The 20532-nt window shown below is 38.3% G+C and overlaps 1 protein-coding gene across 3 annotated transcripts; it reads left to right on the forward strand.

Moving 5' to 3' along the window:
- Window positions 1–3226: 3226 nt before the first annotated feature.
- LOC131928889 (Krueppel-like factor 12) lies at window positions 3227–15715 on the forward strand. 3 transcript variants are annotated; one of them, XM_059285041.1, is made up of 7 exons: window positions 3227–3389; window positions 10025–10312; window positions 11793–12629; window positions 12996–13092; window positions 13287–13371; window positions 13899–14113; window positions 14474–15715. In XM_059285041.1, the coding sequence occupies exons 2-7, from the start codon at window positions 10205–10207 to the stop codon at window positions 14644–14646; spliced, it is 1515 nt and encodes a 504-aa protein (XP_059141024.1). In that variant the 5' UTR covers window positions 3227–3389; window positions 10025–10204; the 3' UTR covers window positions 14647–15715. The 3 variants fall into 3 exon arrangements, with proteins under 3 accessions (XP_059141024.1, XP_059141025.1, XP_059141026.1); XM_059285042.1 differs by having other exon boundaries at window positions 11796–12629; XM_059285043.1 differs by lacking the exon at window positions 10025–10312.
- The last annotated feature ends 4817 nt before the right edge of the window (window positions 15716–20532 follow it).

Consider the following 20532-nt stretch of genomic DNA (forward strand, 5'->3'; position numbering starts at 1 on the left):
GGTTTTCCTACTATTTGACTAAGCCTCTTACCGACCAGGTACTCAACTAACCAGGACTTCTAGTACATCTGTCGCCAGGTTTTGTCGATGATATTTCATGACCAGAATGTGCGTGGGACATATTGTACATACAGTATACACAGTCTGCAGTAACACGCTAACAAAATCGTGCATTGAACCAAATTTTTAAAAAAAAATTTTTATTTTTTTTAAAATTTTTTTTTGTGATTACAATTTTTTAAATTCGCAAATTGTGCGCATATTGTACTCACTTTTTTGTCAGCCAATTAAAACAGCCAGTACATTCAAGTTAGGTTTTTATACCCCTGGGTTGTTTAGGGTTATAACGATAAGTCGCTGCGTGCTAATTGCACTAAACGGCTGCTGCATTGGAAACAATCAGCATTGTTGACCGAGAAATATTCGCCTGCCTTCTCCCGTATGCACGTTCTACTGTTAACTCTCTCTACAACGCTGCTCTTTCTTCTTTTTCCGATTCACATTTTACATCCGCTGACGGTTGTATAAGGCAGGTATATGTGATACAACAGAAGGTATTGTATTCACCCATAACTTGCATTCAGGGCTTAATTTTTCAATCTTTGGCAGATAGTTTTTTTTTTCGTGAATTTAAAAAAAATACTTTTTAAAAATAAATTTGAGCTGGTTTTTTGTTATACACAAACTCAGAAACCGTATCTCATTTAATCTCTAATCGCAATATTTAGTCAAATGACATACCCACTGATAATATGTACAGTGCTCCCATCAGTTAAAATGACCAACAGGTATTACAGGGAACATACCTATACGATAGCGACTTGGGCCCTTTGTATCCATAATGACTATGTCCAGCATACGACTAATCTTCTATTATACTAACACTATACATACGAAATCACAAAGTAGTATGTTCTATATATATATATATATATATATATATATATATATATATATATATATATATATATAAATGGGTGTGTGTATGTAATATGAGTATGTTGTCTAATGAATGACAAAACACGTCAGGCTTATGACCGCATTTAATCAGACGGTAACGACACTTAACGTTGGTGTCAGTGATGTCTGCTGTCCAGTTAGCTGTCCTGAGCTGTCCATCTAGCTGTCCTTCCTTGCTTGTCCCTCCCAACCCTTACAACAACGCACCTCCCCCTCACAAATTTTTACCTACCGTACACGCCTCGGTTAGTTTTCAAACAGCGAAGGTAGCGGTAGTTCCCCCCCCCCCACCCCTCCCCCTTTATTGCAGCAGCCCTCTACACCTACTCGTTTTACCTGGCGTGTTTTTATTTTCGTTTTTATTTTAATTTTTTAATTTTTTTTTTATTTTGACGTGTACAGGGATGTCCTTAAATGAAACCAACACAACCGGTAAGGGGAAGGGGAGGCTAGGGGCGGTGACATAATTTTCTGGGCCGAGATGTCATCAGAGGACTGTGACATAATTCTCCCCGCACGGAGGCGTGTGTGTGTGGTGGGGGGGGGGGGTAGGGGGGGTGTTCTGACTCTCGGTGACCTGAAGTTGAGAGAGGGTCGTACATTGTTTACTTTAGTCCTCGAATACCCGGCTTCGTCAGAGCCCCCCCCCCCCCCCCCCCTCTCGGCTAATTAAGTCTTACGTACCCTCCAGCATCCTGCCTCTCGTTAGCACTATCCTCGCCCCGCATCTGTATCGTTGTTAATTAGCCTCCCCCTTACTCCCCATACTCTTTCCTCCACACCTCTCCCCTACCCCTCTCTCCCTCACACTAACTCCTTACACACCACACACTTCCCCAATACCTCTCCCCCTCCCAACCACACTACCACATTACTCCTCTCCACTACACCCCCTCCCCAAACAACCCCCTTCTCCCTGCCATTATACCCCCTCCCAACCACACTTCCCCACACCACACCCTCTACACAACTCCCTCCTCACCAATATCCCCCACACCACACCTTTCCCCACACAACTCCAACCTTCAATCTCCCCCACCTATCTCCCCCTAAAACTCCACCCCACACACATCTCCCCTTCACACACCCCCATTGCCCCCCCCCCCCCCCCACCAACCTCCCCCCCCCCTTATTCATCTTCCTCAGCCCATCTCTCCTTTCCCCTGGCACGGGTTTCATCCTGTCACACCTACCTAATTTGTGAACAGAAAATACCTGGATTGTGTACACCCTCGCCCACCTTCGGGGCTCCCCTCCCTCCTTCCCTCACCCCCACCCACGCCCTTATATGGGGCCCTAGTAATCTAAGATGATTTGTAATCTACCGGAAAACTCCCCCCCCCCCTCTCCACCCCTCCCCACCACGCACCCCCCTCCCACCTCAATGTATCCTGTGTGGCGAGGTTTTAGAACGCCAGTGTCGAACTGCGTGCCTTCAATACCGCTACCTTACAATGGTTACATTGATAGATGCTCAAGTTCTCCTCGAGATCTCCTAGTGGATTCTTTGCTACTCTTTAGGGTACTTTTTTTTTTGTCATACAAAACGACTGTATCATCTTTCCAAAATATTTCCTCACAATTAATACTTAACTGATATAGTTATAATATAAATGTTACATAACTTAGGGGCCTATATAAAACTCATTAATTTCGAAACAACACTGACCATTATTTACTAGACCTTAATGGCTTAATTCCTCCTTACTCTTGTAACTTGCCTACTCTACCCTCGACTACCGTTGTAGCTTGCCTACTCTACTTTCTACTCGTTATAAATTGCCTATTGTACTCTCTACTACTGATATAACTTGCCTACTCTACTCTCTACTACTGATATAACTTGTCTACTCTACCTTCTATTCGTTATAACTTGCCTACTCTACCTTCTACTACTGTTACGACTTGCCTACTCTACTCTCACCTCCTGTTATAACTTTCCCACTCTACCCTCTATTCGTTATAACTTGCCTACTCTACCCTCTACTACCGTTATAACACGCCTACTCTTCCCTTCCCCCCCCCCCCCCCCTGTTGTTTATATCGTTTAGTTTTTGGCACAACAAAATCGTCCTTTCACCGTTCGCGTAAACTAACTGCACCACCACTAAATAACAGTCCCCCCCCCCCTACCTCTGCTCCGCCTCTGCCCGCCTCCACCCATCCACTCGTTTTTCCCCTCTTCGCCCCCTCGTCTATTATTATCTTGGCCGATAGGCGAATGGGCCACTCCTAGACACACCCACCAGGCGGAAAAAGTAGGGGAGAAAAAATAGTTGGGCCAAGCCCAAGTAGAGGGGAGATCACTCTAAATACAGTCTACGCAGAACTCTTGTGTTATTCATACACGTTCCGGATAAGCTGAACACTACACTAGGACCTAGGGATAAATATTATATTTTCTATGTGTTCTGGATGTACAAGAACAAGTACGTTTATTTTTATTTTAAAATACAGCTTAGCCTTTATTAAAAGCGTGTGAATTGTAGTTTTATTTTATTTTTTATTCGTGAGAAAAAAAGTGAAAATTGTTGAGTATTTTCATTTTTAACAGTAACACAACACAACAGACACTCACTGACAGTGGTACACTGACTGAGACTGGTATTTTATTGGTGGGAGTGAAATTTTGACAGTGAGTGGACTTGACTTGATATTATCTAACTATAGACTATAGAGTCATAGACTCAAGAATACTAAATACTAGATCTATAGGCTTATAATATATATTTATTTAGCCTATTATTTTTTTTATACTACTGACACTACTGTTGTTCTTGATATTATTAATTATTATATAGAATCTAGTAATATATAGACCATATTTTGTAATTTGTATATTGATTAGTTGTGATTATATTCACATATTGAATTAATTCTTGGCACCGCCCACCTATTCTAAAATGTTTTGTTTACAAAATAATTTCGTGAGTGCTCTATTTCGGTATTTCTGATCTCAAACTCCATATCCCTTGGTCGGCGTACACTAAAATTTAACAAAGTCGAGTTAATTAATTAATACAATAATAAATTTAAACTTAACTATTTCTAGATTCTAGACAAAGAAATATTTTTTTTTAATTTAAATAAGTGGGCGAATGGTTTTTATTATATTCAAGTTATTTGTAGGCCTAATGTTATCATAGCTAGATCTAGATTCTAGTATCTAGATCTAGATTAAGATCTAGGTGTTTATTATTTATCTTAACACAGTTTTACTTGTGTGTTTAAAGTTAAACCTTCTAACAGTCTGAGACCAACTTTAGTGTGTCTTTACTTTCACTCAGTCAGTTGTCCCACAGGAACGTTAACCATTCGACATGCATAGCACATCACATTGGTTATGGTAATTGTTCTCAGACTTAACCACCGGCCCTGTGTGTCACGTAAAGTGTAAAGGGACATCAGTCTTGACAAGTTGCTAGTGTGTGGTGTCATGTTAGACACACATACAGTTAACTGACATCAAGTAGGTTAGTGTGTGATGTCATGTTAGACACACGTTCAGTTAACTGACATCAAGTAGGCTAGTTTGTGATGTCATGTTAGACACACATACAGTTAACTGACATCAAGTAGGCTAGCTTGTGATGTCAAGTTAGAACACATACAGTTAACTGACATCAAGTAGGCTAGCTTGTGGTGTCATGTTAGACATACGTACAGTTAACTGACATCAAGTAGGTTAGTGTGTGATTTTATGTTACACACATACAGTTAACTGACATTACGTTGGCTAGTTTGTGATGTCAAGTTAGAACACATACAGTTAACTGACATCAAGTAGGCTAGCTTGTGGTGTCATGTTAGACATACGTACAGTTAACTGACATCAAGTAGGTTAGTGTGTGATTTTATGTTACACACATACAGTTAACTGACATCAAGTAGGCTAGTGTGTGTTGTCATGTTAGACACACATACAGTTAACTGACATGTAATCTCAGCTGTTGTGAATGCTGTACAGGCATCTGACCTTTGTTGACGTCATATGACATAACCCAGGGGACTTCTGGGTTTATAATGTAGAATCTCGTCTGGAATGACACTTTAACCCTAGCTCTAAACAGGGGACTACTGGGTTTATAACGTAGAATCTCGCCAGGAATGACACTTTAACCCTAGCTCTAAAATTAAACACAACCCCAGCTCTAACAGTTAAAGTATCTGTTACCTACTACCTGACTAGACGAGTACTGTACGATGTGCCGTACCGCCGTGGTGTATTGTTGAAACTTATGTTACCGAGCCTCTCAATACGCGTGACTTGCCCGTGTGTAGGTAGATATTGACCTTGATTCAACATTCGATCTCTCCTCAGCTTTGTGTTTCACGGCGCGGCTGGGGAAAGGGTGGTGGTAGTGGTGGGGGGGGGGGGGGGGGGGGGGAGGCAGGTAAGAACATTAACCCGAGCCGTGTATAGAAATCAACGTGTGCACTCACTGTTCTTATTATCATAGTTATAATGGTCATGTTTGCAATATTACATAATACATTTTTACCTCACTACCACCTCCCCCTCCATCACCCGTGTCCTGTATGGGGTAGGGGAGGGTTTTACTATATTATTTCAGCTAATTTAGATTAACAAACGTGGCTGGTTAAACCGTGACCCTCAACATTTAAAATTCGTTCCGTTTCACATAGTTGACTATTTGTTAATTTTCTAGAATTAAGAATTAAAGAGATATAATTGGAAGAAATGTTTTAATCACATACGTTTTAATCACATAATTGTTTTAACGAAGCACAGGGTATCGCAAAAATACTCCTAATCTTTTGAATGGAGTGATTACCCCCCCTTTGTATGACAAGAATCTTCCTTGTTAAAAATCTCCGCCTGCTCAGTGCTTAAAGAGTACGGCTGTCATGTTATCGATCTATCGATTAAGGGCGGTTCTGATATTGATTGTATTGATACCATTTCGATGTTGAGTTCGATAACAAGAAGACATCTGTGGTACTCTGTGTCACGGTATTTATTAGCACCGAGTACGAATCGATATTTGAACTAGGTTCTTGTTGTCTGACCCGGTGTTTCTGTTCTTTAGTCTACCCGGTGTTTTTGTTCTTTAGTCTACTCGGTGTTTCTGTTCTTTAGTCTACCCGGTGTTTCTGTTCTTTAGTCTACCCGGTGTTTCTGTTTGTTAGTCTGCCCGGTGTTTCTGTTCTTTAGTGTACCCGGTGTTTCTGTTCTTTAGTCTACCCGGCGTTTCTGTTCTTTAGTCAACCCGGTGTTTCTGTTCTTTAGTCAACCCGGTGTTTCTGTTCTTTAGTCTACCCGGTGTTTTTGTTCTTTAGTCTACCCGGTGTTTCTGTTCTTTAGTCTACCCGGTGATTCTGTTCTTTAGTCTACCCGGTGTTTCTGTTCTTTAGTCTACCCGCTGTTTCTGTTCTTTAGTCTACCCGGTGTTTCGGTATTTAAATTTTTTTGTTCGCTAATCTGTTTCTACTGAGTTGTATTATAAAGATCCTGATTTAAACATTTGAAAAAAAAAGATTTAACAAAAGGAAGCGGATAAAAAATTTCCAACAAAATAATAAATAGATAAAAAAATAAAAACAAAACAAGGAAGTTTTAACCACGTTTGTGTCTATGGAGGGTGGGGTGGTGGGCTGTATACTACATTATCTTCCCCTGTCTACATCAAACAAGACTAAATCGAGTAGAAGGGAGATCATTACACTAAAGGGAAATAACTTTGTCATGTTCTAGTTCCACCTTAACTGGCCGGGGCTGAAAGTCAAAGGTGTTAAAGAGACTCGTTAATGTAATGGAGAATAATGGAGACCTCGTTAATGTTATGGAGAATAATGGAGACCTCGTTAATGTTATGGAATATGGTTTTGCCTGTCTAATGGCTGACACTTTTATAGAACGTTCAACTAAGAAATCTGACATTATTGAACAGGTGGGTGTACAGGTGCTGACTTGCTAGAACAGTGAGTTGTATTCAATGGGACATCGTAATAGACAAGTCTAGTACCACACAAGTAGCCAGGAATGTATCGTGTTATTAGGGGGGTGTCAGTCATTTTAAAAATGTCAGTTTGTTGTTTCTATTCGAGACGTCGTAAATAGATTAACTTCAGCTTTACGTGAGACATCTTTCGTTTTGAGGTCTGTGTACCCAGTGTTTCTTCCAGACTTTTTTCTCCGGGGGGGGGGGGGGGGCGGGCGGTAGACTTTGTTCGGGGGGTGGGGGACGGACACTGTTCAAAATATATATTTTCTATATAAATTTCATTTCGTTCGGGGGCGGTAGACTTTCTTAGGGAGGGCGAAGCCCCCCCCCCCCCCCCCGAAGAGATGCCTGGAAGAAACTCTGTGTGTACCCCACCCCCTCCCCCAAACACTTCCCTGCTTACTGTACATAACCTAAAATATGATACAAAATATGGGCACGGTACAATACAGGACCCAAAATATGATACAAAATATTGACACAGTACTGTACGTGAACTTTTTTTGTTGACATATGCCACCCAGCCCTCCATTTTCCCCTCCCTAACCTTGACGTAACTCGCAAATCTTATTTTCTTCGACTTTTCCCGGATGTACCGTGTAGGTTATTTATCTTGGTCTATAAATAGCTTTTTGTGTAATTCCCGTAGCGGGGCGAATTTGGTGTTATCTTTTCGAGGATTGGTACTTTCGCTTCCAGTCCATTGTGTTCATAAACATTTTCCCCAAAAATAATAAATAGATATCTTATTGTTTACAAGATATGTGTGTGAGGGGGGGGGGGGGGTATTTAGATATGGGACCGTGTTTGGTAACTTGTTTATTTGTATACCGTCAGTTCAGGTTTCATTACAAAGTCAGATTTGAATAATGGATATCTATTTTCGTTACGAACGTGGATATTGTTATTTAAATGCGCATATTTAAAAAAAAAAATCAACTACTTAAAACCGAGTGTAGTGTGTGAGAGAGAAGTGGAGTTAAAAATATCCCCAGGTCAGCTATATGTGGCAGGGTGACATAAAGTGTGAACGTTAACAATCACACGGTTGTTCTATCTTCAGCGACTTGTTTTCATTTTCCCCTTTCCTACACATGGTGACTCACGAGACTACAGCGAACTACTCACACAGTATGACGTGATGTTAGTACTCAGACACCAACGCTTGAGTAACTCACGTGAAACCTCAAGTGCTCACCACCTCCACCCTACCGCAACCCCCCCCCCCTGCTCCGCCTCCCACGTCAAAAAATGTCTGTCGATACTACTCACACTATCGCGCGTTGTGATCCCGTGCTGACAAAACCGGGGGGGGGGGGGGTGTTGGTTGTCAGTCACGTGACAAACGAGTGCGGACGATAACGTCACATGACCAAGTGTCGACCCCAAGCGTCACCAACACTTGACCTGGGGCCGCTGGGGGGAGGATTGGCCTGTCATGCAAGGTGTCGTCTATCTCAGCTGCTTAAGTGTGTCCGTCTGTTTACGTTTCCACCGCCTGTTGGGGTCGTCACGTGATATCTACCAGCGGGGTTTTATCTATCACTGTTTTAACCGCCTTCTGTTCGGTCCTTACTACTGTCTAGCTCCTGTAACGATTATATTTCTCAAGGTGGAACAAAAAATCAGCTGTCAATTTTTTTTTTTCTGGAAACACGAAGTCTGGCATGAAAAGGTTATGTGTTCGTTAGGACATGCACATAGCACCACGGTGTGTTCAATAAATCATTAGATAAACTGTCCAATTGATTTCACCCCCCCCCCCCTTTACATCAGCCCCCCGGGGGTATGTGAGCGGTTTGATACGTAGATCGTTGTGTAAAGTTTGTATGTTATTTTACCCAACTGCACGACCGCGGTGCAGGGAGAGCGTCCACAACTAACAACACCACCCCCCCCCCCCCAACCACAACCGTAGGCTGTTCACCTAGTCCCACGACTACGAGAGATCGCCCACACTCACCACCACCACCCCCTACCATTACACTAAGCGGGTGGGGGGGGGGGGGGGTTTCTATAGGCTGTTCACCTTGTCCCACGACTACGCCCACACTCACCACCACCCCCTACCATACACTGAGCAGGGAGCGGGGGGGGGGGGGGGGGTCTATAGGCTGTTCACCTTGCCGCACGCCCACGGCGCTGGGAGATCGATACCTCACCACACGTTCAATAGGGCAGGGTCGTGATGAGCTTAACGTCATCGGAACTGTCGGGGGGGGGGGGGTGAATGTCAGGCCGGGAGGTGAGGGGGTGACTATCATGGGGATGTGGGAGGGGAGGAATGTCATGCCAGGAAGGGGGGGGGGAGTAATTGTCAGCACGGGAGGTGGGGGGGGGGGGGGGCAATTGTCAGCACGGGAGGTGAGGGGGTGACTAACATAGGGGGTGTGTGAGGGGAGGAATGTCATGCCAGGAAGGGGGAGGGGGGGGGAAGGGGTGAATGTCAGGCCGGGAGGTGGGGGCTGACTAACATAGGGGGTGGGAGGGGAGGAATGTCATGCCAGGAAAGTGGGAAGGGGTGAATGTGAGGACATGATGTGGGTGGGGGGGGGGGGTGGGGAAGGGGTGACTGTCTTGTCTGGAGACATAAAATTTTGACTAGGGACCTAAAGGGAGATAACATGTCGTTTATATAGACATTCATCGGTGTATGAAACTGCAATATGTATCATGATGGGAGATAACTTACAAAAATTGCTTATTTACGCATCTTTTGCGGTTGTGATGCTATAATTTATTGACAATGTACAACTGTACAGACAAACTGTTAATGTCAGAAATACAGTGAGAACCAGACACTGCGTAAATTGCTTATTAACACATTCTTCAATTCTTCCCAGTGTGATGTGTATATAGGCTAGCAACATAACCTCAGGCAGTTTGTGTTTAGTATACAGTTTCTGAGTGCTAGCTTCATTCTTCCCTGTGATATTATCTTTATGTAAACATGGGCTTACACGGTGCATATTCAGCAAGTTGCAAGATGCTTGAATAAAAAAAAAACCCAGTTAATTAGTGTGTTAATAATAAGATTTGTTCTGTTAGTAGATTATACTGTGGTTACATGGACACTTTTTTTTGTATTTTTTTAATAGAGAGACTACTAAAGAAGAATATTTGGATATAAATAAATCGGATAACATCGGTTCCATTTTGTTGTGACTTATCAAATTGTCACCACCCTCATTGTGACGGCATCAGCTAATAGTTTGTTTGAAATAGCTCAAACCCAAAACCAGGAGGTTTTAACCGTCTTGGTTTGTTAACGCTAACCGATGCTGGAACACAGTCCGAACCCTTGTTGGCAGGTCCCATCTGGGTACAGGGGTGTCTGGTGTCAGGATCTGTCCCGCGAGGGGGCGCTTCAGTTTGTCTTCATGGCGGTAAGTCAGCCACACACCCCCCTTCACACTGCCTGTGGCTGTAGTTTAGCTAGACTGTCGTGCACAAGGATGTCCTTGCACTTTCCGCGTGCTTGTACCCTGCTTCTCATTTAACGCCTGTTTGTAGTCTTCTATAATGCTATTAACATTCTTTATTATCTTTTATTGTCGCATAGTTTTTTTTTTGGTTGTATTTATTTTGGTTTTTTGGAAGTAAAAAAACTGGCAAGTTGTAGTGGCTACTAACATTGCATTTTACTGTTTTTAGTCTTATTTCTGTAGTTTAGTCCTATAGTTTTTGTCTGTATCTAGTACTATAACCTTTCATACAATATCTGGATAACACATAACACTTGAATGACAACAGAGAATAAACTATTGTTTTGCCCTCTCTCCTGCCCCCTCCGCTGCCCCCCCCCCCCCCCTAATGAAGTTTTATTTCTGACTGTGGGGTAGAAAGAGTATGATGTGAGAAACTCATGTGTCACAGAAAATCAGAGCTAAATCCCAGGTTAAAAATTACATTGGGGCTATGTGTCCACTTAAACATGTTGTTTACAGCAGTCAGAGAATGTTTGTAGGTCAAGATCATCGAACAAGTTTACTCTACTCTAACTCTCCTAACACATTCATGTTTCTACTTGTAGAAAACCACTGTGTGTAATGTAGCTGTGTTACTGAGTAATGTAATGTGATGTTTGTCCTACAAACCAAAGCCCCCCCCCCCCCCCCCCCCCCCTTAACCTTTGACCCCCCCCCCCCCCCCCCCTTGTGTCATCCACTTCCTTTACAGGGTGACTCAGGGATCCTGTCCCTTCAAGGATTTATAACACTTCCCTCAACCTCTTTATTTTTGTTTGAAAGTCACTCCTTTCTCCCCCACTACCCCCTCCCCTGCCTGTCACCTGACAAATCTCTGAGATAGGTTTACACGGCTAGTTGATAAGGTGATGGATCCAGGTAGATGCAGGTATCTTACCTTCAGATGGGAGTGGCAGATCAGTTACATGTCCAGGGGAGTTTTTTAGGTGCAACTTAGTCAACTTAAATGAGGTGGGGGAGGGGGGTGTCATTGTGTCTGAAACTCAAAACCAGTGGTGCAGAACTTGCCATATGAGACATGTAATGAAATATTTTACTGACTCAATAACTAACAAATATTAGTCAGCTTTCATCCTGCTAATGACTATATTTGTAATGTGTATGCTAACATTGTTAAAAGTATACCATCATTACTCATCATTTTCATTCATTGTTCTTAAGTAGAGAGTTATAGATTTTAATATATTTACAGAATGGAGTAAATTACATTAACAGCCTCCATTTTTTGTTTTTTAATGGTTTACTGCCAAAGCTGAACACAGTTCCCAGCTATTATTTTGTGTAAAGATTAAATTCTTGTAAAAATATTATGTCTTTGTATACTTCATAAAATTTAACTTTATTAACTTGGCTGATTTCCTTTCTCTTTCCTCAACAGCAGTTAGAAGAGAGAATGACTCAAGATTCATCGTCAGCATTTGTAACACCTAGCCCATCACCGGAGGGTGTCCCAGCACATTCAGTGTCCACCTTGTCCCCCCTGTCCCCCCAGTTCACCACCCGGACTCACTTTGCTCACGGACACAAGCGCCACCACAGTGGCAGCGATGGTGACGGGGCGGACAGCGACAGCGAACACAACAGTATAACCCGAGATTCCAGTAGCATCGTGTTATCTTCATCCAAAGCCAGGACTTTTCTGGCCGCTTCCAAAAGCAGGCCCAACAAAACCCCAGACTGTTATTATTCAGGCAAGCGCGGGTCAGCCCGGGCTAGTCCAGATGTGGACCCTGCTAAACAAAGAAGCCAGCAGAGCTCGTATGTACAGAAAAAAGAAACCAGCAGAACAAAATCCCATAGTGTAGAGAGTACCAAGTGCTGTCACAACGACGCAGGGGCCCACAGCCCTCAGCATTGTTCATCAGTACATATGGATATGAGTACTAAAAAACAGTCACCGTCTCCGTTATCCTCCCCCTCTCCCCCTTTGTCTCTCTCCCCTCAAGCCTCGTCAACCTCTTCGTATTTGATAGAACAGAAGAACAGTCCGGTAGCATTCAACGACAGCTCGGACAGCACCACCACAGATAATAAGTACGCTTTACAGAAGCGTTTGAAACTCATGCACGAGCCCAGCATGATCACCAGAGAACCGTGGAATGCCTTGAATATCCCAGACCTGAGCCAGAAAGTCACTATCAAAACTGAGTTTGACCAGTCTGCTTATATTTCACCCTCATATTCTCCTGCCTTGTCTCACCATTCTGATGATAAAGTGAGTTTCTTTTCTTTCATTTCTTTGTTATTCTTTTTAATTTTAATTTAGTTATTTTAACTTATATACTAAAAACTCTTATCACTTTATTGAGCTCATTCAACTTTTTCTATATAACAATTTATAAAGTAAAAGTTATTTTCTTTAAGAAACACCCAGTGTATTTTAAAATATGTTCTTGTTGCTCTACAAAGAAATCCCATTAGATTTATCTGCTTATACATGTACTCAAAACATTAACATTAACCATTGGTTCTAGTGGAACCAAAGTGTTCCAGTTCAGTCATGTCAAGAGCTTTTTAAAAATATATTATCTCCAAGAATTGAAGTTAATTAATTTTTTAATTGGTTTGGTTTATCTTGCAGGACCAGAACGAGCCGGTTGATCTTTCTTTAGTCAAGCGAGCACGTAGATCAGACTCAGATACCCACCAAGGCCTGGATCTTAGAGTTCCTAAACGTGGTAAGTCCTTGCTTCATACCTGCCCATTTCATCATCATGGTCACTCAGGTTTAGGGAGTAAAAAAATATACTTGTGTTCATTAGTTAGTAAGTTAGGTGTAATATTAACTTTAATATTGTTCAAGTCACTTTTTGTGTAACTTTGATGTTAGTGTGACTATATTAACATTAGGTGTTCTTTTATCTATTAACAGAGCCAGAAGATTCACCATCAGAAGGTGTCAATAAGATTGGATCAGCTGCCCTTTTGTCTCTCCAGAGAATTAAAGAAGCATCAGAGTAAGTTCCCCTTTTAAGTTTATAATCTATATATATAATTCTCTTCTGGGAGCCGCTAGAAAACAAGCTGCAAATGCGCCTAGAAAACAAGCTGTAAACGCGCTCCCTACCTCCCCACCCCTACATGGTTTTAGTAAGCTGTGTTCACTCTAAATGTTTACAAGCAGAGCCAACGATTTTAAACGTAGGGGGGGGAGGAAGGGGGGGTTATGGTCCTTAACGAGCTACTTATAGTGTTTTAAAGAAATATTTTCAGTGTCAGCGTTGGTACTGTCGAATTCACAAATTATGAATTACTGAAAATTAGAAACAACTAAATAGCGGCGTATGTTATGCCGCGGGCCGGCTCGTATATTTTAATATATATAGGATATTAGATGGGTACTTTTCAACTTAACTTTTTATACAATCCCCTTGCTTCTGTAAACTCAGACTAAAATATGTACGACTGATTTGCTCATTTGAGTTTCTAAAATGACTTTAAAAAAGTGCATTTATTTTAAAGAAATACTTTTTAAAATTTTCAGACAATTCAAGTCTCACTCAAGTGTTATGAGCCTTATAGAAACACAGAGTAAAAAACTGATGTACCAAACCCCTCGGTCCCAAGCAAAAATAGAAGAAATGTATGACGACATCGACAGTCAGAAATCTCGACGAGTCCACCGCTGTGACTTTGAAGGGTGCAATAAGGTCTATACCAAAAGCTCACATCTGAAAGCCCACCGGCGAACACATACAGGTGAGGCTTAATTAACAGAGCATCTAATCTAAGTCCCTTAACCCTTTTTAGAACTGAGGCTTAATTAATAGATCATCTAATCTAAATCATCCCTTGTTAACCCAAGAGCAGACTGATCTTTTAATGTTTGAATAGCTATTGAGTTAAACAATTAAAAAATAAAAAAAATTGGAAAAACAAGTGGAGTAGCCTATTGCTGATAATTTTATGATGAAATATGAAATTTTTCATAAAATGTTTTAAATTTTTGTGTGTTTCAAATCACAAGAAACTATTATCAAAGAAAATTTTAATTAATTTTTTTTTAAATTCTTGATTTTAAAGTTTTAATTACTTATTTTGTTTTTTGCAATTTTTCAGGTGAAAAACCTTACATTTGTAATTGGGACGGGTGTACCTGGCGTTTTGCTCGTTCTGATGAATTAACCCGCCACTTTCGCAAACACACAGGAGACAAACCATTCAAGTGCCAAGTTTGTGAACGTGCCTTTTCCCGATCAGATCACCTCTCTCTACACATGAAAAGACATTGAAGCTACTACATTGAGAAGAAGGGCTAACTCTTTCCTGCACAGTCACCTTGGCAGTGCTGTGTTTTTTCCTCAAGTGGGACCTGCTGTCCATGAGCTTCCCCAAGAGAGTCTCTCTGTTTAACAGAGACCTTGTGAGACTGACTCACTCAAGTCGACCTAGATTGGCAATAAGCTAATGTGATACAACGATATAGCTGAAGAGATTTTTAAAAAACAAAAACATTTTTTACACAGAAGAAAAAAAAACAAAACCATTATGTGGTTGTTAAACATTACCTGGCTGTGAAAATTCCAGTTTTTATTGAAAAACTTTTTTTTTTAAAATATTTATTTTATAATTTAAAATAAAAACAAAACTAAAACACGCTCAGGCTTTGTCAACTAGAGATTTGCCCCAAGTGAAAGCAATACAGGACTGCACAATTTTGTTGAAACATGTTTGCTACTTTGTACTGATAACCTGTTTATCACTTCAACAACTTCAACATGGCAATTTTATGCCTGTATTCTCAGTATCATCATGTATTGTTCTATAAATAATAACTTGTTACCTATTATTCAGATTAGTGACCTCGGGGAAACTAAGCCCCATGTATGATACTTTGATCATTAACATACCAGTGTTATACTAATATCCTTTCATTTGAAATGAAGTTGCCAAATGTTCAGATTCTTCTGAAATCTCATGCTAAATTTTGTTGTGTTTTGTGAAGAGCATGTAAAAAAGCTTTATTCATGTTCAATATGCTGAGTTTTATGCTGTATATTTTGTGTTCCCAGTTCTATACTTCAATATTTGCTGATGCGTTGTTGTCAACCCCCCCTAAACAGTCTTTCTGATGTTTAAATAAAAAAACCTACACTAATTTTGAAGCCAAATAACTTCATGTACTATTACTGTTCAGTCTCTATCATTGCAAATATTTTGTCATTAACATGTCTAAATGGTGAAGGATTTTGCATTTAAGTTTTTTTTGGTGTTAAGTACTTGTTGTTTTTTAGGAGACTAGCAGCAGACTTAAAAATGATGAAAAATAAATGTTTATATGTTAATAAAATAACATAAAGACTATTAGGCCTACTATAAAATTATATTTTGAAAAAATTTTAAGATTTTATTATTCCTATAACATAACCTATTTATTTTTTTCAACAATACTATGTAGCTGAACATTTTTTAAGCTAAAAGAGTTTTGTGTGATATAATGAAACAAATTGTGATGCCTTTTTCTTTTTTTTCTCTGTACTTAGCAGAAATTTTGCTAAAGGGGGATAACTATCAGCATATTTTATTTTTCAATTACAAAGTTTATTTTAACAAATTAAGGCGTTATAATTCAATGTACAGGTAATGAATGTGATTTTTTAAAATATTATTCTGAGTAAAAGATATAAAAAGATATTCCCATCTTGTTGGTAATTAGGTCAGATAGTAGTTGAGCTGTCAATCAAACTCATTACAGTTATGTGCCTCTCCAAGTTTGATGCTTGATGTTGATTTGTTTTAACCCAAACACCAAAATGAGATTATCATTCTATCCTCAACCATTTGTCACATCACTGAAAGATCATTGCGAATGAAATTTTATCTAACAGCATATAATGAACACAACTGTCTCCTTTATTTAGCAACCAAAGCAGCTAATTGTTTGATTGCTAGTTACCTATGTTTGTAGATATAATAAAGTAACTTGTTCTAGCTTTGGAGTGACTTCGACTGTTTTTAATATGATTTGGGTATTTTGCTAAAGCCTGCAAGCTTGCTATTCTTTAACTACTTTTTTACATAAATGGAATTTTTAATTTCCTATGATTTCTAAAAGAGTCTGCCCTTAACATGCGACTGTTTTATTGGCGGGAATAAGACTACAAACATTTGATTTGTAGGCTAATCATGTTTTTTTTCATAACAGTCAGCATGAGTTGTAAAATGTCAAAATGAAGAAGTATTTTTAATACTATTTTGTTAAATCTGTATGTATGAAAAAAAAAATGAAAGGCAATTTTTAAAAGGCTATAAGTATAAGTAGTGTTATTTCTAGCTCACCATAAACAATAATGTGTAATTTGAGTAGATGCGATCAATGAAAGTGTCAAACTGAGTGTTAGAATTGGTAAATGACTACATGGGCCAATGCCATGGTTCATTTAACACCACCTGTTGTGTCAAGTTTAAATAATAGATGCCTGTAACTAGCTTCAGCCATCAGTCCATTACCACTGCTGTTGTATTTGATCAGTTTTTTTTTGTGTGTGTTGAAAATGCTGCTGATAGGCTTACAAACTGAACGTAGATAGGTGTGTTTTTTTTTACAAGGCAATACATTTTTTTTACTGATCTTCCTATTTATATCCTATATAGGTGATTTTTCTTTAAGATTTTAAAGTTTACTTTAAATAATATATAAATGGTTTGAATTTAATCAATGAAATTTAATTATTTTATAAGGTTTCATTTTGTAATTAATTGTGAATATATGTTTAGAAAAACGTTTTTGTTGTCAATTAATTGCCCAAATGTAACTTATAAAGGTTTGTTAAAGAAAATACTATTTTGACTTAGTAAATAACATTTAACCTTTTTGCTCCTTTTTATTTACTGTAACTACTGTGAGTTAATGTTTTTTAAATACAATATTTTTTACACAGAAGCAATACACATGATTACTTCCATTCTACCTACTGTTGCAGATTAAAAAAATTGTTACAATCAATAACACACAGATGGGAATATGTCCACATTTCAATGACAGCATTGACAATAAGAGTTATCTGTTCTTGGTCGATTTTCTAGGTTTTCTATAGCTTAACAGCATCTGTTTTTTTATTCTAAATAAATTTTTTGATACTTGAGCTGTAAAAAAATGCAAGTATAAGGTTAGTTTGATAACTAAACAAAATGTGTACCTAGCTTATAAGTTGTGTTATTTTAAAGAGAAAATATACTTTTAATCATGTTTAATATTTTCACAAAATTAAGGAATGATATTTTTGTAGTTAGGCTTAACTTAGTATTTACTTTCTACTTTTTTTCATATGGCTTCTGAAAGAAGAGTTAGATAAAGATTTGATGTGTGATATAATAAATATTTCCTGCTAAAGATTCCATGTGTTTTATTTCATGCACTGCTGTAAATATGTATACATACAGTACATTTTTTAGTGTAAAACAATATAATCCCTAAGGCAGGTGTAGCTGTATTGTAGATATTTTAGTAGCTAAATGAGGCCCATTTGTCACCTTGCTCATGCGAGATACTTATTTGAGTTCATTACGGCGACAGACTTATGCTAGGTACTTATTAATGCTGGGTAGAGTGATAATTCTGACTAGCAGATGCATTCTCAGTGCTTTATGTAGCTAAAAAATCATTCTTATTTAAAATTTTGGAAATAGTTTGGTTTTAAAATTTAGAAAATAACTCAAATCTGGGCATAAAATTTGTAGCATTTTCATATATTGTGTACCTATTTAATAGTTTTCAAACAATATCACAAATAAATGGATCCTAAAAACATTTATCCTTAAAATTGTAATCTACACAGTTCAGAGTCAAATTTCAACTGGAGAATTTTTAGGGTTTTTCCCATCATTTTCTACAAATTTCTTTATACCTTTAGAATTCTTATGAATACACAAGCTATACATACATTTTTGAAGTACATAAGTTATATATAAAACTTTAAAATTACATAAGTTCTATAGAAGTTTTTTGAATATATGAGTCTTAAGAATGCATTATCTTGCTGTAATAATGAAATAGTTTCTCGCTAGTGTAAGCCCCCGTGTAAGAATGCTTGTTGGCCCTCCTTAACCCCACCCTCTGTTAATGCATTCTGTTTTAATTAGAAGCTCTTCAAAGTTATAAACAGGAGATTATGTGTTTCAATTAATGTGATTTGATATCTGTGATTTGACTAAGTGTAAGTGATCAGTTTTGTTCAGTACCAGCTAATGCTGTTAGTATACCAAGTCATTGAGCATAGTCAATTGATATAGTATCAGTTATTCAGTTAGTTTTCACTTTTGTAAGGCCATCTATCTCATAGAAAAATTTGTTTTTGATTTAGTGAAGGCTAGCCACATAATAAGTGAAGTATTTTACTAATAGCAATATCCTTTATTGGGATAAGAAATTCTGCACTATTTGCTAAAGAAACAAATTAAGGTTAAACTTTTTACCTGAAAAAATAACCGATAAACTTACAGGAATTATAGAATTAAATTAAAGTTAATAGATATTGAATTAAATCAAGAAGCATAACCTTTTAAAGGTATTAAGAGACCATAAATTACATAAGAATGTAACATCAATGTATTTCCCTTTGCCTCCTTTAAACTTGTATGGTATGTAAGTATACACTTTTAATTTTAAAATGCTGCTGTTAATTAGACTATAGTTCATGTCAAAATTGTTACATAAAACAGTTGTATCTATATAAGTTTTTAAATTTTTTGTTTTGAGCACTGTATTATTATATATATTACTTCCTACAAAATTGCATACCTTAAGTAGGGGACATAACTGAACATGAATGATATTGAAGCAACCTCTTGTTATTGCTGTAGTTTCTTGCCATCATTGTTAAAATGTGACCCATATATTTAATACACAGAGTTTTTTCTAAATCTACCTGAGTCCTTTTACTTTCTTTTAAATTTATCTGACAAAGTTTTTTTTTATTTTTTTTTATTTATGACATGATCCAAATAAAAGGTTAAAATGGTATACAAAGAAGAATGAAGGAAATAATTAAAAAAAAAACAACTAAATACCTATAGGATTGCTGGTGTCATGTAGTCAAATAGGTTGAAAGGCAGACCATTTAACTGCTAAGCCAAAATTCTATACTTCTAATCCCAGGTTGTGTTAGTAAAATGTACCAGACTCACATTAGCAAAAATAAAGGTGGCTGAGCATAGTGCTGAATACACTTCCCCTTCCTATGCCGAAGTCACTGAAACTGGTGAACTCTACTTCACCTGTTTCTGAAGTGTCAGGTTCAAAATGATACTTTCCTAGATGATGCAACATGAATAATTTCACTGTACTGTGAACCCTAAAACAATTTCTTTTAAATCGCCCATGAACTGGTCAAACAATACCTTAGGCCTCAGTAGGCCTACCTGAGAACCAGTTTTCAGCAAAGGTTTACTTTATTTATTTATTCATTTACCCCAAACAAATGTATTTAGTAAAGTTATATCAACTAAATAGGGCTATTACAAATTTAAATATTGGAATTTTCTCCTCATTATTCAGAGATTACAACTAGGGTCCATGGAGAACTGTGAGGATTTGTTTAACCAGTTAAAAAAAAAAAGCCTCACTTGATAATTTTATCACATTGTGAATAGCCCAGTTTGGCTCTGAGAAAAAAAAAAACTTTTTATACAATAAGAAATCTAAAATCAAAAGAATGTATCGCACTAATAATATTGGCAACAAGTAAAAATATTTACAAAAGATTTTAGTCACATTAAAAACAAAAGACAAAATTCTATTTTTTTTCAAAAATGAAGTTTACTTGAAGATTTGTTTCAATTTTCTGATTTCTAGATTAGCTTTCAACAAAGGTCTATGATCCTTTATTTAGTTTTAGTTTCTTGGTGGCCCAACCTATAAACACCAGGTACCTTTTACAGCTATAGTACATACTGCAGTATCATGACTGGAACAAATTGTATTTTCATAACTGGAACAAATTGCAGGATCATGACTGATGCAATATACAGAAGGCATATCATTAAGATGACTGCATTTACAAGTAGTTAAACATATAGGTATATATTTTTCTATACACACATGTAGCGTTTAGGGCCTATATTTATGAACATATGCATGTGGGGTTATATATGCATGTATGGAGGACTACATGTGTGCA

This window comes from Physella acuta, unplaced genomic scaffold, assembly GCF_028476545.2.
Source record: "Physella acuta isolate Inbredline_101_S28 unplaced genomic scaffold, ASM2847654v3 ptg001560l, whole genome shotgun sequence".
In the NCBI taxonomy this organism is placed as follows: domain Eukaryota; kingdom Metazoa; phylum Mollusca; class Gastropoda; family Physidae; genus Physella; species Physella acuta.

Coding starts and splice junctions, on each gene's coding strand:
- LOC131928889 (XM_059285041.1), top strand. CDS start 10,205: ATGCTGGAACACAGTCCGAACCCTTGTTGGCAGGTCCCATCTGGGTAC. Junction 12,630..12,995: donor CTCACCATTCTGATGATAAA/GTGAGTTTCTTT, acceptor TTTATCTTGCAG/GACCAGAACGAGCCGGTTGA. Junction 13,372..13,898: donor AGAATTAAAGAAGCATCAGA/GTAAGTTCCCCT, acceptor TAAAATTTTCAG/ACAATTCAAGTCTCACTCAA.